At 34.5% G+C, this 19,119-nt stretch overlaps 1 protein-coding gene across 2 annotated transcripts in view; it reads right to left on the bottom strand.

The window, feature by feature from the left end:
• The window catches only part of IMMP2L (inner mitochondrial membrane peptidase subunit 2), a 399,803-nt gene that overhangs the window by 72,851 nt on the left and 307,833 nt on the right, over positions 1-19,119 (bottom strand). For both annotated transcript variants that reach the window (XM_015628273.1, XM_015628274.2), the window contains exon 5: positions 17,931-18,033. In XM_015628273.1, coding sequence (XP_015483759.1) covers positions 17,931-18,033 — 103 coding nt within the window. The remainder of the gene's footprint in view (positions 1-17,930; positions 18,034-19,119) is intronic.

Genomic DNA, 19,119 nt, shown 5'->3' with positions numbered 1-19,119 from the left:
TAGAATAGAATAGAATAGAATAGAATAGAATAGAATAGAATAGAATAGAATAGAATAGAATAGAATAGAATAGAATAGAATAGAATAGAATATTCTAATTTCAATTGGAAGAGACCTACAACAACCATCTAGTCTTATTGCCTGGCCACTTCAGGGCTCAGCACCCTCTTAATGAGGAGTCATTTCCTAATACCAAGTATAACCTTTACCTGATACAACTTTAAGCCATTCCCTCACATCCATTATTTGTATAAGAATAGGAATGTTTAGCAGCTTGCTAAATAGAATGGAGAAGATGATTTAAAGGTGTACTTCTCCTATTGTAGCCTCATATTACTGAAAGGTGAAAGCAAATCTGGGAAAAACTGGTTATCTGCAAACATTTGCAAACTTAACTGAGTTTGGACAAATCTGAAAAAAATATCTCCAGGTATTCACACAGTCCTAGAGAAAATGCCTTTTCTGTCAGACCATTCTAACTCTTATATTAGAGACAAATAGATGAAAATTACCACTATTGCAATAAAAACTTAAAAAACTGTTATATCTCTTTAAAAAATTTTAGAAGATAAACAAAAAGCAAAAAGCTGGAAATACAGCATTTTATACTTTTCTAAAATGTTGTGACTACTTATCTTCTAATGACAGGTTTTTAGCAAAGCGTCTTAATTTTTTTACCAAGCAAGATTGCCTCTCATTTTCATTCTGCTAGGAAGCATACTTTTTAATTCTAAACTAAATTTCAATAGAAAACATTTTCCAATATATGTAAAGCCTGCATAATCATATTGTGCATTGCTAAATACTGTTTTAATAAATCTTGTAAAACTGCAGCACTGGCACCATAAACCTCTTCTATACTACTGAGATAAATAAATCTCTGGAGAAGGCAGAGTATTCTTTTCTATTGCAGGAAATATGGGAGTGTATTAAACTTCTGAACTGAGATTTGGTTTTGGAAAATGTTAAGTGCCTACTTTCACTATCAGCTGAGATAAAGGTTTAGTATGAATCATGTGCACTTTAAACAGTACTGACAAGAACAATGTATTATTAAGCATTGAACTCTGCCACAGCAAATAATATTTATCTGACAAAATATAACAAGTGACTGACATTTTCTATATTAATGTCATGTTTCATCATTTTCAAAAACTTATTTTCTTAATTCCTACAGAGTGCCCAAGGTGTTTGAAGCTTTAGCAGATGTATGACATACACCCTCTGCTCATAACATCTCACAGACTGACTCACACTCAGGGAATCAAATGTAAATGATACGATAAAGAGGAAATTTTAAAAAAAGTATTAATATGTGTAGTGTGAATTCATGATGTAGACAAAAAGTGATTATTCAGGCAGAATTTAGTGGAATAAACTGAGAATCATAAGAAATATATGAAAGTTAGCCCACAGAGGCCCCCCCATAGTCAATTTCTAATCCCAAATCCTGAGAACTGCTACTTCCATTAGGAAGAATAAGAACTATTCCTCAAGAGACAGTTAGACAACTGAGGTTGAGATTTTGAGTGCTTAAAGATATGAGACTGAAAACTATCTGTGCTTCCATTTTAGCAATGCATGAATTTCACTGTAAAAAAAAAAAACCAAAAAAAAAAAAACCAAAACTATTTTCTTTTGTTACCAGAAAAAAAGGGACAGGTGAAAACAGGGAAGAGAAGAAAACTGAAACACAGGTAAAAGTGGGTTAGGTTTTTTTCATAAATGCAGGTCTTGAGAGTAGGTCTTACATTCAAAGTTCACCTGACTTCAATAAATATTGTAATCTTCCCTGGAAGATTCATGAACTGAAAGAATCATATATGCAGCATATTTCTGAAAGCTAGACTTCTCATTAAGTGACATTTTGAAATTACAGACTTAAATGGACATCTATCTTACCTTATACTTCCACTATTATAAAACCTTTTTGCACAATATTTTTTGAAACAGCATATTTTTGATCTTTTGGTCAGGACTTCTCAAGCCTTTTTAGTTTATCAGTATTTTCTTCCCTACTACAAAAATAGCACATACACATTTCAGATGCTTGTCTTGGGACAGTCTATTAGCCTGCACTTGAAAGCGAACACCGGGAATTTGACAAATGTGTCAAAACAACCAAGAGCAAAATCATTACATGTATAGATACCCTTATATTTACTGCAAGAATAATGTGGAGGACAGGTGCTAATTTGAGAGCTGTCAAGTGTCAGCTCCACAAAAAGGTAGAGAACACACATTAGCAATGCCAAATCTATATAAAGTTTACACTCTCTAGAGCACACAGGAATTACTAATTCAGTAATGAAATATAATTCAATATTTGCAGTGCTTTGCTTCCTTGTCTTTTCTGCAGAGAAGGCTTAAAACACAACACGATGCTGTCTTTATATTTTTGATGATCTTGGAAGTTTTATATGAAATCAGTTCCAAGAACAGAGATTATTAAACAAGAAAATATCCTCAGCATGAAACATCTTGCAATCATATAATCTTTTACATCTTTTATATAGGAGGAAAATGTTTTCAAACATGCTATGCCTCTCACATAGTTTTTTGATGGTTTTGTCAGTTTGCTTGTTTTCCTGCAGTGAAATCCCTTGCACTCATTTTCACCATCCTTTCAACATGCCTTCTTTTGTTATACTATCTGAAATGTCTGGCTTTGTGCTATTACTAAATACACAGTCCTGAAGGGCTGCTGCAACTGCCTGCTCACACACTGCAGGAGCATTGAACTCAGTCAGGATGTTCTTTCAAGTGCTTTGAAAGACTTTGAAATAGAGAAGGTATTATAGGAAAGCAAACTCTTCTCTATTTTACCCATGTAAACAGAAATCTATAGTGTCTTCTGCTGCGAACTAACAAAGGCTGCTGCACGACAGATGAAATGCAATTCAGGAAACCCACCATGTGAGCAATCCTTTCAAATGCATCTAGGATTGTTCAGATGATCAAAAAAAAAATGTGGCCACGAGTAGTCATACAGTTTCTTTTTAAAATAAATAAATAAAAAAGTTAGGATAAGTAAAATATTAAACTAGATGAGATTGTATGGGGCCTGAAAGATATTTTTGTACTTAATACCAAACAATTCTGCAAACCTTAGTCTGGGACTAAGTGTGAAAAAGTGTCAACTGGTAGGACAAATGAGGAGTGAAAATACAAGAAAAAGATGCAAACAAACTGGAAAAAAAAATCTCAAGAGGCTCTCTGTGCATTATATTCACGTAGCCTAATAAAAGTTGTTACTTTTAGCAATTACTTTTCCTCTTTATATAACTGGATTAGCAATGCCACACTAAGTGTATTTCTGGTGAATTACCCAGAACCCCAAGAGACTTTTCAGTTTATTGTTTCATGCTTCAAATTGTACCTATCTAGCAAATGCATTTGCAATTTGCTGGCTATTTTCAATTTTAGCTTGAGATACACAGAGGCTGTGAATTATAACGAACAGTTCAGAAACTGTAAGCATTTTTCACATACACAACTGAGAAAAAGGTATTCCATTTATGGTGTGCAATCTTTTTCTTAGTGTTAGAACATGAGATCAATTATGAGTTTTAGAATTAGCCCCAGGTACTGGGAGATGCTCCTCTCTGGCAAATTGCTGCCTCTGACTACGGTGGTTTGAAGGACAGATTGGTTCTTACTATACAAATGGAAAGATTAGCTCTGCTATGTGTATTTAGCATTTACGTGCCACAAAACAACATCAGAATGACAGAGGAAATCTTTAAACATGACACAGGAATAAGAATCTTCTGGTGCATGGTTGTATGACAAAGACATGATCTCCTTCTCTGCAAACATTGCCAGCCCTGGACAGATGGAGCATGGCTGGAGGAAGGCATTGCTGGGGGAGCCATGTGCTGTCCCTTGCTGGGGACAGTCTGTGGCCATAAGTCTGTAGCACAGCATCAGCAGGAAAATCCTGCTGGGGGATGAAGTCCTGACATCACTGACCCTGGAAAAACTCCCAGAGACAAGATTTTTCCCAAGTTTTTAATCCTTTCACTTACTGTACAAGCCAGACACAAGATAAACCCAGTCTAGCTCACAAAAGGTTTGGGGATTTTTTACCTGACCTAGGTAATAAAGCTATTGCGTATGCCCCAGACCTCAAGGAGGTATATAATTATTTTTAAAAGTGGAATGCATCTTTATATCTATATGGAACAGAAAAATGAATGCAGTATTTCTCCAAGACATTGCTTAATGTCATCGCTGTGCTGTCACTGAAAGCCTTGTTCATACTGGAGCCTAATTTAGACTTTTAGTGAAATTTCAAAATGATGAAAAGATGACGTACCTTTTGTCCTATTCCAAATTCGACGAAAAGAAAAGTTACCCTTTGTTGCAGAGAAGACATGAAATCTAAAGCTGCATGTCTTAATGCTATGTTACACTTATTCTATGAAAAGTTTAGTCTCCAGAAAGCTGGCACCATACCATTTTAAAGATATAATTTAATTCTTTACTTCAAAACCTGTAAGAAAGATCTCTCTATTAATATTTTTTTTCATGGGAAACTTTGATAGATTTAGTCCCTTATTAAACTCATTTAAAAATACATGCATTTAAATGCCAATTGTGACTTTCTCTAGAGAGCTAAGAATAAAGGTTTTAAAGTGGAATTCAGAAAGAGGAATAAAGTTAATGTTTTTATTCCCAAGGTAACTGAATCTTTTCCAGATATACTGGTATCTGCTACCATGTCTACTTCTTGTAAACAGAACTATTTCTCCTTAGATTATACAATTTACTTTTCAGTAAGTACTTTCAGTATTCTGACAAGGAAAAAGCCTCTGAAGAATAATCAAACCTTATTTTTATCCACTGTATCAATGCTTTCTTGAACCTAAAGGTCTTATACTATTACTACTTTTTGTTTTACTAGTCTTGGTTCCTGCAGCAAGACATTATCAAGAGCACAAGACCATAATAATCACTAATGAAACTAGTATATGTAGCAGCATATTATTAAGTCCCATTGAAAAGAGAAAATATAATTTGAAATAGAGATTATACTGATATTGTTTACTAAGTCCATTTTACTTAGATATTTATCATTGAGTCAGAAGAATTCGTTCACTGGGGCTTTTTAGATTATAAGTGTGCTAGTTCTTCATTATGCATAATAAATCACACTGGAATTTCAATAGCTCAGACATTCACTTTAAATGTTGGATTCTGTAAAAATAGTATGAGGTCTGCTCTGACCTTACATTTTTTGAGTAAAAAAAGGAAAAACTTCAGATTTGAAATATGAGAAGAAATTGTATTTCTTTCTTTTTGAGCTTACAAACATGATACACCAGGAGGTAAGTTTACTCAAAGAACATTTGCGCTTTTTTTACCAGTTACTTTATAATGTATCATCTGTCTAGTCTATCTCCACTTTTTAGTCTCCCAGGAACTTATCACAGGAAAAGATACAAACTTCTATTTTAAATTTTCTTGTAATTCAGTTGTTTTCCTTTTGTTTTCAACATGTTTGTGCAAGCATCATTGAATAAGTGCATGTTCTCTTCTCCTCTATAACCCTGGGAATATAGTAGATTTCTTCAGTGTAACAAGGAACACAGATTTATGCTAGTAGGATAAAAGCTAACTGTAGAGTTTAAGTTTGGTTTCATAGGATTTGCCTCTCAGGTTATAATTTCAAAGGCCCAGTGTGTTCTTAGGGCCAGAGCTCTTTTTGATGGATAAACCCCTAATAACTTGAGACATAGTAACAGGGTAAAACTAAGGTTACTATGCTGTTCTACTTCAGGTAGTGTGAGATTCACTAAAAAAAATTTGCAAGTCAGGGAGAATGTGAAAGCTCAGCTGGCAGTCGATAATTTTTTTTCCCTCTCTGTGAAGTCTGCAGCTTTTTTTCTATATATAAGCAATCTATTTGAATGTGATGAAGCACTAAGGTTTCACACACTTAAAGACAAGTGATAAATTGAAATGACATGGCTCTGTTGCTAGTTTACTGCTGAAGTAATCCAAATACCTTTTTAGTTTTTGTTACTGTCAAATTAATTTGTGTAAAATGTGCCAGGAGAGAACTCTAAAAGCAAACCAGGGAAGATAGATATCCCATTACAATCTTCTATTTTAGTGCACGACTTACTTCAGGCTGCAGTACTTTCTGAAACTTCAAACTAAAACATAGATGTAAAACAAGCCTTCCATACAAACCACACTGCATGCAAAGCAAATATAAATGATAAAGGCGGTATCTTTATTATTTATTTTTTAAGAATATAGTTCAAACATGAGATGAATGCTACAACAGAAATACAAGATTTTCTTCTACTATTGTGTTAATTTCATCTTTTTTTATGCACATTGCAAACTACACAGTTTTGAACAAAGTTGGAAAGGAAGGGTGAATATTAGGGAAGAGATATGAGCTTTTCGATATGGACTTTTTTTCTAACTTTTGTACTAAAATCCATTTCTTGAACAGGTTTCCATTGTACAAACACACCTGTTTTGCACTGCTATGTACACAACTAATGGGGCTAGTAGTGCACCCAGCAGTCTAAGGAAACAATGGACTGTAGATTTTAAACAAATGCTTTTACCACTGCTGCTTCTTGAAACTGAGATGCTGTGACAACAGAAAAGTACTTATGAAAGATTTACAGGAAAACTCTCTCAAGAACCTAACAGTAGGAAGATGTAAGACAGTTCTGAATGGGATCCAAGGTGACTAAAGGACATTTCTTCCTAACTCACATCATTAAGTTTAAATGTGAAGACTTTATTCTTTGTTAGCTCTTTTTGTCTTGTTCAATCTAAATATTTTTCATTTAAAAGCTATTTGCTTTGTAATACTGTCAAACTCTTCAATTGAAAATACAATGATTTCTTTGAAAATTGATGTGAACAAAAATTCACTCTGATATTACAAACATTTTAATAACTGTGAAAATTAGATTTATTCTCTACATGGCTCCACTCACTAAGTATAATTAGATCTTATGTTAACTAAGGAATGTTTTGAATTGTGACCTTATGTCTTCGTTGATGCATACAGAACTCTGAGGGCCTCTAAAATTCCTCTGACAATATATAAGACTTAACAGCATATTTGAGTACAGACATCATGAATACGAAACAGATTCTTAAGTCCTGTATTACAGGATTTACCAGAAAACAATACACACCTGAGAGAAAACAGTATATTGAGCTTGTCAAAGGGGAGTGTGATAGCTCTTCACAGCTTGAGGATACAGAGAACATGGCAGTTGCAGCAATATCAGAACTTCTGGGGGTGCATACCTAATTTCACTCCAAAGTTCATGTTCATTTTTTTTACTATTCAGTCTGGAAGGGTAACATGGGTATTTCTGACTTGCCCTGTGTGTGGAAACCTGCAATAGCAGCATTTTGAAAAACAAATTCCAATTAGTGTCTCATGGCTGACAGAATTATAAGAAAAAAAATGGACCCTGGAATGCCTGTGTCTAGGCACTAAAATTGTCAAAAACATCATCTGGTGTGCTCTTTCTACCTGCCAAAGCCTCTGAAATGTGAAGGTGATCATTACATTAGATGGAGCTATAACCTGCCAAGGAGTAGTCATGGAGAATTTTGTAGGCAGTCACTTCTTCTGATCCCTCTCCTTTTTCAGTGTATTACATCTTGTTTTGGTCATAGGCTTCCCCTGGCTTTCATTAGAGGTAGTGTGTATATGGCCAAAATTCAGTGTTGGATACCAGTTTCACATCTGTTACAGAGTAGTCCAGAGTCTGTTATTTTGGCAACTAAATGATATAAATCCTGGTTTTTAATAAGTTGCAAATTAAACCTGAATTTTAATTTACATAATATGAAAATATGTGAATATGATTGGGCATAATACAGAATTGAAAATACTAAACTGCTAAAATGATAGTACTTTTAAACTTTCTGTTAATTATTTTGTGCATTTTCAGTGGAAGGAAGATGAGCTTTTGGCTTTAAAATTTCTGACTGGCTAAAGTACAAAAAACCCGAGTCCTGCTAAGGTGATCCAAAAGAAAAATTGGGAAGGTTTGTAGCTCTTTGCTTTCCTATCTTGGTTGTGTACCAAGTCAAAGCTATATTCTACAAATAATAACTCTGGCAGCATTGACTAAAGGTTTTAATAAACTCTAACCCCTTTGCTTAAGTACCCCTTCTATGCATTAATCCAATGGCTGTAAAGCATTCATTGTGGGGACCATTTACTATGGTCTTAGGAAACACCATGGAGTGACTTGCCCAGAAAATACCTGATAATTCATCATAGAATACTGAAAGACCCTTTTTTTCTTACTAGTTTGACTGATGCTGCACAAATTTTTGTTACTGAAATTGCATGACTTCTACCAAAAGTGGAAGTGCTATTTTCCAGAATTTTAGATTTGTCTTTTCTTTCTTTCTTCCTCATTCTTTCTAATTGATCAATTATTGATCAATGATCCATGATTTAGAGTGCAAATTGTTCATCATCTTCAGATTTATATCTTTGCTAGGAAAGAAATCTCTGATCTTGTCATCACATCATGTTTACTACTACTGTGTTTTCCTTCTATTCTCATTTCAACAAGTGATAGCTCACAAATATGAGGTGTACAAGTGAACTCCCAAAGCTTGTAATCTGTTCTCCCAGCTTCAAGAAGATACATTGCATGGAAGAAAAAGCATTGGTATAAGCTCTAATACATACATATTTCAGAACAGCCTTCCTTAAAATTATATTGGGATAGATTACCTGGGGCAAAAATGAAATTTTGTAATTAAAAAATGTGATGGGGAGTAACAGATCTTGCAGCTTGCAGGCATTGTTATCAAGGTTCACACTCAAGAGTTTACATGGGACTTGTCCTCATGACCACAGAGGGCTGATGATCACATGATAGGAGATTTTTGGTTTGCATCAAACACAATTAAACACATTTTCAATAATTCCATCAGGACATACATTATAGCTACATAAATGGTGCATACGGGAAAGAGGAAGCTCTATATATTAACTACAGAGGAACCACCACAGAGTTATTGTTACTTCATGCTGCTACTAATACCAGTTTTCCTACTATACACAGCTATTTTCTAAATTTCCAGACTGACAATAGAAGAACTAAAACTGTTTTGGTTCCTGAATCTGACATTGAGTTGCGGGAGCTCTTAATTAAAATCTACATAAAATTTCAAACCTTAATAGATGCTAATCTGCAGTGTCCAAACCCTCACAGCAAGTAAATTAAAAGAACTATATCCAACTTAATTAAGTAACATTATCTCAAATACCAATCAAGGGAAGAGGAATATATCTTATGATTTGTTTTGTAAATGTATTTGCTACTCTCTTAGTAGGTATTATCCCTCTCACCAAAAGAAACATTCTATGGGAACTACTGCCGAAGAATTATTCTTACTTGCCTCTTCTGCAGTGAAATAGAGAATAAATAACTTTAAAATTCTGCTATCAATCTGAATGTTTCTCTGAGAACACCATAATTATGTTAATCATAAAACTATTTCTATACTTTTATAGTTTGAAATTTAAAAAAAAAACAACTGTCCATTACAATTGTATTTTTCAAAAAAAAAACCTCAGTTTGGAAAATGCTTTGATTGCTTGGATAACAATCAGGAATTAAATTATTTAACAGCAAAAGTTCTGCTTAATTAAAAATGTAATATATTACTGAATTAGCTGTCAACACTAGAATCAGCAAAATGATTCAGTGTGAACTGGGATGCTTCATTTATTAAATCTTTTAAAATAAGAGAGAAAAGATACAGCACAGTCTAAAACATACAGGCCCTTGACTTTATTAAGAAGATCCTACAGACATAAAATATATAAAAACAAATGTTTTTAAGATCAGGATCCTAGACCAAATCAGATTTAGCTCAAATTAAATACTGTTATTTGCTCCTTAGCATACGTATAAAGTTTGAGGTACTGCTTTAAAAAAAACCAAAACAACAAAGTGTTTGCCGCTAATACTTGAGAAAAATTTTTCTTCTCTGCTCAGGCTGGACTTTAAACATGGCCAGGTGTGGTAGTTTGGCAACTAGTTAGGAAAATTCATGAGATCTAGTATATTTTAATTTTAGAACAGAGAGAATACAGATAAAGGTTCGCAAAGAAACGTAAGTACAATCTAAAATGCAATTTGACACCCTTGGTAATCCTCTGAGAGACTGCAGCAATAGAAAAGCAAATTTACTATTTTCTCTCTCTTGATAAATGTGATTCCATCAGTGTTAACGCATAACTTTCGTCAGTTTACTGTCCTATGTGCTAAATAAAAGAGCTTACTGACAAAATAAAACTCATTTTCCTATATGCACAGACATATAGGTAGGAAGGGAAATCTGGAAATTGCCTTGTCCAACCTCCTACGTGACAGAACTCAGCCAACTCTGGTTGCTCAGGGCTCTCAAGGCAGACTTTTTTACTATCTCCAAAAATGGATATCTCCCTAACTTTTTCAATAACCAGTGCATGACTTTGCCATAATAAAAATAAAAACCCAAAACAGACTTAAACACCTTAATGTCTGTCCAGAACTGCTGGTGCTGTGCCTGTTGTCTCTTGTCCCGTGACTGTGCTCTCAGAGGAGCTGGCCCTGCCCTCCCCATACACTGTGCAGAGCTGTGCTCTCCCCTCAGCCTTCCCCACCCAAGGCAGAGCAAAGCCTGTCTCGAACCTCTGCATGGTGTGTGTGCTACAGCCTGACACAGGGCTCATTTACCAGCTCCTCTGCAGGGAATCCCCTCTATCCTGACTGCACATGCACCAAGTGGATGGAAAACATCACTTCCCTCAAATAATGCAGAGAAGTACTGCTATACCATTCATCATGGTTCAACAATGTTCTGCTTCTAAATGAAATAAGTATATACTTGTAAATAAACAGACATTGGTTTGCACATTCTGTGACATCCATATACATATTTTTAACCTTCCAATATGATGTGCCATCATGTAAGCAAGGTGCTAAACTAAAATGCTCTTATTTTAGGATTGAGACCTTTAATGACATCAGTATTTATTACACCAAAGCATTTATCTTATCCAAAAATGGGATCAGATAAATAAAATTCTCCTAAAATTCTGCAAACTAAAATTTAGAATTTTTTTAGTAATCACTGTCTGAGCTTTGACAATAATCCATGTTCAAGCAGGTAATAAAATAAAGGAATAAATTCATCAAGTGGTTGTTTTTTTTTAAATTATGTCCTGTCAATTCTTAATATGAATGCCAGCACAAATCAAAATTCCCTACACAGTTAAACTAAACAGAAGTCAGCAGAGATTTATTTGTGCGTCGTATGCATCAAAACAAGCAATATTTTTTATCATATAGACAATATAATGTTATTAATCTTGCAGAGAGATTATCAAACATAAGGGTATTTCAAGCAGTAACTTGAAAGAAATAGAATTGTAAGGAAACTGATGGAGTATACAGGGTTTCGCAAATGATTATATTTGAACACAGAGCTGTTCAAATTAGATAATTAAAAGTGATGGCATGATTCTGACAGCTCTCTGATCTCTTCTAATATTTCATTAAATAGATCCAACACTGTTTCAACATTTTTCCTAGTTTATTTCAATATAAGTGATGTCAAAACCAGCTGTAGGCGTCTCAGAGTACCATTCCTTCCAATGTGGTTGAAAAATTCTTTAAAGATTCTTGCATTCATAAATACTAAATATTTGCATTAATAATTCATTGTGCTTGAATTTGTTACATAAATCTTCTTCCATATGCAGAATGACTGAAGCTTTATCAATGCTAAATAAAGTACATTTAGAAGTAATAGAGAAAATTAGCTAGAATGAATAAAATCAGATTTGACATAACTAAGACGAATAGAAAACTTTCTATTGCTAAGAAATAGAGTAGCCTTAACTGAGAGCTTTTAGTCACATGATAATGACCATATGCATTGGTTTAAATAAGAGTCAAGCTAAATATTTTACTTTTCAAAATAATTAGGACAGCTATAGGGGACTTTTTATTCCCTATAGTGCAAATTCAGTTAGCCATGATAATTTAATGGACTGTCAGGCCACACAATCTTATTGTGAGCAAGGCTCCCCTTCAGCAGCTCCTGGAGTGAATTGTCATTCTCCACAGAAAAGCCACCATCCCAATTTGCATCTCACATATAGTATTCTCTCAAAGAGACAAGCATATTTACCCTTCGAGCTTTATTTATCATCAGTCATAACACGTAATATCCTATCCATTTTATTCACCATAGATTTTTACAAGTTCAAGCCGTGCAACCATGCTATTTACTACTGGTGACTTCATGCTTCATATGCAAAGTCTTTTTTCTGATTGTAAACAGTTTCACCTATTCATTTTTGCCAGTAGCCAGAGATAAATAATATGGAATGGCATTGACTGCACATTTTCATTACACATCTTGTTTAAACACAGGCCTCATTTCTTTTTTACTACAAGAGAGAACTAGAAATGTCACTGACCCCATAAGAGTCATGCCACTCTCCAAGGCTGCATTTATACAGCAGAGTGAAGGTGCACTGGTGGCAATGGTAGCAAAAAGATAACAGAATAATCTGCAACATCCAATAGCCAGTTAATGCAGACAAGCCCCAAGCAGCTCATTCCCAGCCTTCACTGACTACTTTGTCTTCACTTTTCTCCTCATCTACATTACCTTCATGAGTGTAAGCACAGATAAGTGTTTTCTTGTTAAAATCACACTTTTGTATTGCCACCCTTACCTATCTCTTCTTGACTGCTCTAAACTAAGGCAAACAGGGTTTGGTATTCTGCTCTTGACATATTTGTCTTAAGCCTGTTTGAATGGCAGTTTGGAGTATGTGGCCACAAACGGGGTCAGCAGGTTATTTCAAGACCTGGCAGAGGTCTCTGTGGGAAGTGTGGCCTCGCTGTGTGCCTTACTGTGCAATTTAATGCAGTGATGTTCAGTGCACTGCTGTGAGCTGTTAAACTCTTCCCACCTCTTGTCTTAGAGGCTGCTCCATTTCAGGGAGATATGTAATACTTGCACTAGTTTATAGTTCACATAAGAAAGTTTCACCAGATGGCAAGATCGTCACCAAGATGATGTGCACTTTCAGGACATGTGGCATTCTTTGTTTGCTGTTTTGTAAGTAATTCAAAACAGCAGAAAGAGATCTGCTTCCTCCTTCAACTGTCCGCTGAACCTCCCTCAGAAGATGACAGAGCAAATGAAGCACAGGTACTCCCATGAGCTACAGACATCTTGGTTTAAATATTTCCTTTATCAACTGTAACCTCTGCACTCCACTAGAAGCAGAGTTCATATTTCAGTTCAACTTACTGTCTAATGTAATTTTCTTATTTTCTGCTTTTGACTACTTGTATTCACTAGCAGTAGTTACAGAAAGAAAAACTAGATCAGCCTAAAACAATAATCCTTAGAGGCCACATCCTCCAACTGTTAGCAACTGAATTTTCCCATTGAGGGTTAACAGTAAAACCATTCCTACCTTATAGCTGAAAGGGATGATGATTGCCTTTGAAAATCAAATTAAAATAACTAATAAATCCAGCATAATCTGTTCAGCATCATCCTAATTTGTACTTTCCTAGCCACAGTCCACAGGTTTGTACTGTTAAATGAAAATGTAGTTAAACAGATAGAAATGTTTTTCATGTTTTAGTCCATGAATTTACAGTACAGAATAGGCAATCATAAAAATCGGTCTTTACAGTAATGCTGACTAATAGGAATTTACTCATTTGAAGCTTACAAATGTAAAAATTCTGTCAAATAAATCTAGGCTCAGGTTCAACAAGATTTAGTTTTGAAAATAAGCACATTAAAGATGGCTATATTTTTAGGAAAAGGGCTCAGATAGGGACCAGGATGGGCCAAAAGAAATGTTTTTGGCGAGGTACTCAACCTACCTGTCTCAAGTTTCCCAGAAAGCTAAGGAGGATAACAGCTTTTTTTCCTTACACTGGATTGTGAAGCTTAACTCATAAAGAACTTTATCCAAAGCCATTAAAGCCAATAGAAATCTCTCACTGACTTTAATGAGCTTTTGTTCAGGTCTTTTACATGACAGCTGAAAGACTGCCATTGATTGCCAGCCCTAATTTTATAAAGCTCTTTCATATCCTCAGCTTGGAGGCATTTGGAAACATATAAATGTATAAATAAGAGCCTTAGAAGATAAAATTTTCCTGGTTTACTTTTTAAAATTATGAGGGAGCTTCTCACCTCACATGTGTACATCCAGGAATATATCTGTTATTCCATGCACTTATTAATAATTCTTTGTTAGATAGCCTCACATATTGGTTGGATAATAATCTCTGTACTGCTAGATACCGGCTCTAAACATTTAATCTAAACAAAATATCGTTTATAATGACTTTTCCCTTGATTTAGCCAGAATATTGGACACGATATAAATTGCCACTTTGCTTTTATGCTGATAGTATCCTGACTATGCAAGCAAAGACAATAGCTGATCTAGCATAAAATTAACCCTTTAAAATGTTTAAGACATTTGAAGCAGCAGAGGAGTCTAATACTTCATCAGTTCTTTATAATATCTCCTGCATTTCTGATCTAAGAAAGCAGAAGCATTTCCAGGAAAATTACTTTTATATTTCCTATGCTGTTGAACTACAACCCATAGTAAAAAGGTCCATCAAACAGGAAAATTACCAGAACTGAAAACAAAAAGAAGAAATTTCAAAAACTGGTATCTTAATTATACAAGGTATTCATTATCACATTTCTACAGTATGCCAAATAAGGAATGATAACCTAATATTAGAAAAGCTTGACTTCACTCAGAATTTAGAAACAGTAACAGTCAATTTAACAGAAATCTCTATCCTAATCCAAGTAACTGAAAAAAAAATTCCAGCAATATGTAATTTTTATACTCCTTAAATAATAGTAAAAATATGCAAGTTCTCTAGATGCTTATTGGCTTCTATTCAAAACAGCTGTTTTCACTGTTATGAATGGCTGACAGATTTCCAAACCTGAAACACATCAGCATTAAAGCAAGAGATGTATCACCTGCCATTCAGTACCACACAAAGCATTTTTTTAAAAGGCAATGTGCAATACCGTAAATTAATTAATTTAGTACCATATTAAGGAAAGGTAATTAATATTTAAATTTTGGTCATATACAAAGTTAATAGCATTTCTAATTCAGCACTAACCATAGATACCCTGTTTTTTTGTAATATCAGTTAAGGTACTAATTTGATTCAAAGACACAATTAAGCAGAAGGGAACTAGTAAACCTTTACAAATCTTAGTTTAAATATTTTCATTTTATTTAGACACTTCAGGAAAACATGTGTCTGTTCTTTAAAAATCCAATTTTAGTCCTATAAAATCATGCAATAACAAGATATTATTTATATTATATCATTTTTATGAACTAAATGAACACAATTTAATCAGGTCAAGTAGTACAGTTTAGAAATTCATATATCTCCAAAGTGCATCTAATTAGAATTTGATTGGTATCAGGGTTTTTGCTTTATCAACCTAACCCATTAGGCCATTACACATATTGTTATTCTCTAAGAGAAAAGATTATTCTAACATCTGTTCTCAATCTGTTTTTCCATAATTTCCTTTTATGCCCCATGTAACTCATTAAGTTCATCTACAAAACATTACTGAGTCTACCTGCACTACAAATGCCTTTCTACTATATGATCACATGAAAATAGAAGAAATGGTAGCCTACAACACAGTCCACTTAAACCCCCCACTATTTCTACTGCATCTTTTGACCAAAGAAAACATAATTTTGAAAGTCAGAATTGTAACACACAAAATGTTTAACTTAATGTTAACATTAACTTAAAATGTCCTAAGTGACCTATATACTAACAGAGAAAAACATTTCCATATCTTACCATGTCTGTTCCTTACCACTGCTGCAGTCTTATGAGAGAATTTTTCTTTCAAAAAGTACATACCTTCTGAATGGCTTGAAAGTGTGATTTTAATATTTTAATTCACTTGTGCAATCTCCACAGTACAGAAGAGGAGTAGAAAATGTCCCAGTAACCTAAAATCTTAAATAGGTAGGATGAAAAGAACCTGGAGTGCAGTGTGTTCTTCTAAATACACTTTCCATTTTCTTCTACATTTTATATTTTTATATACATTCTATATTTTATTATTCTGAAGCTAGTTTCAAACTCTGTGATCTCTTCTGCCCCTTCTGCTTCCATTCAGCAATTGCTGTTCTAATTTAATTTTGAGAGGAAAATACCTATTTACAGCTGATTTGCCCATAATGTATTCATCAAAGCAATGCAAAGGTCATTGTTCCTGCAGAAAGATAAAGAATTCACTGTCAAAACCTATCCTGCTAGCTCTCAAAAGTGCCATTGCTGTAAGAAACCTGACATGCTATCTGATGTTAGGTAACAACTGATGATTAATGTGAGGTCAGCGCCTAGGCCAGGGGATTTACTAATATTTATAAACATCAGTGAATTGAGCAAATATCTGAAGATATTTAGATTTACCCCAACATTCTGTCTTGCATGAAAGCTGCATGGTGTCTACCTTGAGGATTTTACCTTGTATGAATTTCTGTGTGAGCTGCTGTAAATATGAAACCAATGTCCAACTGCTAAGGGTTCTTTATGCTCTGAGCCTACACTGGCAGTATATTTGTAAGTGAAAAGGAGATTAGTGGCTTTATGACTAAGATTTATGTTGGGAACAGACAGTGACAGAGAAAATCTTACTAAGGGAGGAAAGACATACCTGCACAGGATAGACTGAATTAATTCTGCAGGAAAGAGCCTCTAAAACCAGATGTTAGAAATCTTAGGAGATAGAAGAAGGAAAATAATAATGGAAAACAGCAAGAAGTACAAGCACAAAAAAGTGAAACAAACTAAAAGAAGGCATCACCATCACATACTCCAAATCAGACAGTAGGCCTATTTTGCATTATTTCCCCAAGAAATAATTATTTAAACTTAATAATTGGGCTAAACTTCTAAGCTTAGAAACCAGAAAAACTCATAAGGTCATTAATTCAATAGTCAGTGGGATGACTTCTGTATGAAATAGATGTGAGATGCATAAAGGTACAAAAATCCAATCTTGACAACTTCCCTGTGACAAACAGTGGGTTTTTAAATAATATTAGGGGAATATTCTCTCTTAAAAGGAGAGAAAAATGTGGAATAAAAAAGAGCTTGTATTTCCACAGCAGGATACACAGTTTATGCAACTATTTCCTGCATGCTAGATTAAGTTAAAACAAGAACAAGAATCTATACAAAGTGTAATAAAGCCAAAATCAAGCCCAAACTAGAGTTTAGAGAAAAAATTTACCATCCTCCTGATGAAAAGGTGCATACTTTTACCCATCAAGAAACAAATTTTACAGGTTACATTTTCTTTTCATTCAATATGCAAATTAAATTTAAATATTTACTTTGGGAACAGTTTTGAAATATCTCTACTATTGTCCAATGACCAATTTACCAGTTAACACTTGTTAAGCATGGTTACAGTTTCCCATTTTTTTTCATCCCAGCACTGGCACTAAAGCAAGACAAAGCCCCCAAGAAGGGAATCATTCCAAATTGTATCAGCTGGCAAAATGTCCTCAGGGAGCATCTGTCAGCTACAGGGAGCTGGCTCACCCTCTGGCTACAATTCCAGTATATCCTTCCAAATTTAAAATCTCTACCACATCTTCCATGTGGGGAATTGAAAGTAGTCTTTATTCTTTTTATAATAGCTAAGAAAAGCTCAGTGTCCACTGACCAAGGTATTTTATAAAGTTTAATAACTCTCACAAAAAGAATAAAACTGCAATCACAATCAGTTCATACTTGCTGTGTTTCACATATGCAGTTTTTCTGTTGCAAAGTGTGACATACAGAGAATTGACTTACAGGACCAAAAGCGTTGCTGTCAAAGCTGTGTCCATGGTGATCCCCTTCCACCCAAATATGACCATGTGGAACTTTCACATACTTCTTTTTGTATCCAATGGTTCTAAGCACAATTGGGAAAAAATGGTTAGTTTTAAAGATTTTTTTAAACAAACAAATAAACAACAACAAAAAGAAAACAAACCCAGAAAACAAAATTAAAAAAATAAAAAAAAACAAATCCAACAATGTTAGGAAAATCCACATATTTCCAGGTTTGGAATATGACCTTGCATATAACTCAGCACCTGCTTAAAACTACCTGCACTGAAATCCTTTGGACTTGAGAGTGTTACTGAAGTCAAAATATATGAAAATTTTGTATGAGCTGGTTGCAGGGCCTGTTTACTACATTGTTTTGTCAGAAATAACACAAGAAAGGAAGAACAGACTTTTCAGTTAAATATAATTAACAGATTATTAACTCCACCTCTGTAGTGACAAAATTTTGAACCGTCAGAATTTATCTCAGGTAAATACCAGTGAATGTACATATGTCACAGTTACATAAAGATACTGTTTAAGACTGGTTTTATTCATCAAAAATATACTGTTGTATCTAAACTGGCCTCAGATTCAGAGCATAGATTATTCTGTCCTGGAGGCAGGATTCATACAGCTGTAACAAGCTAAACAGGATAAGCTTAAAAAAAACCTTTAAGAGAAGGCCAAGTGATGAAGAAAAATGACATTGATGCCATCCTCTAACGAAAAATCATACTGGTGCAGCATGTCCCAGTATTACAACATGACAAACTACAGATTAGTACTAAAGCTGAGGTGCAGAGTGTGTAAAATTCCTGTATTTAGTTCTCCAAGTAGCTGTCATTTTCATAAAGCCAGTCTGCTTTCTACCGCACACTTCTGCTTGCTTTCAGACGGGACCTGTTATTCTGCAGTCATTCATGCAGAGAAGTTGTCGTGCTTTAACCCCAGACAGCAATTGTCATGCACACTGAATTATCACCAGGATGAAGCATTTACATATGGGACCATGAATAGTGATACGTCTTATTTATTTTTGAATAAACAAGTCTGTCCACTGACAGAAACAGACTTTTGATCTAGCTTGTTGCCTCCAGCTGCTCTTCGCTTTTCACTCTCTGGAAGGTAAGCCCTCAGAGCAGAAGGCTGAAGAACACTAAAAAAC

The sequence above is a fragment of the Parus major genome, chromosome 1A (assembly GCF_001522545.3).
Source record: "Parus major isolate Abel chromosome 1A, Parus_major1.1, whole genome shotgun sequence".
Taxonomy (NCBI): domain Eukaryota; kingdom Metazoa; phylum Chordata; class Aves; order Passeriformes; family Paridae; genus Parus; species Parus major.
Note: the sequence above shows the minus strand (reverse complement) of the source record. Positions and strands in the feature narration are given on the sequence as shown.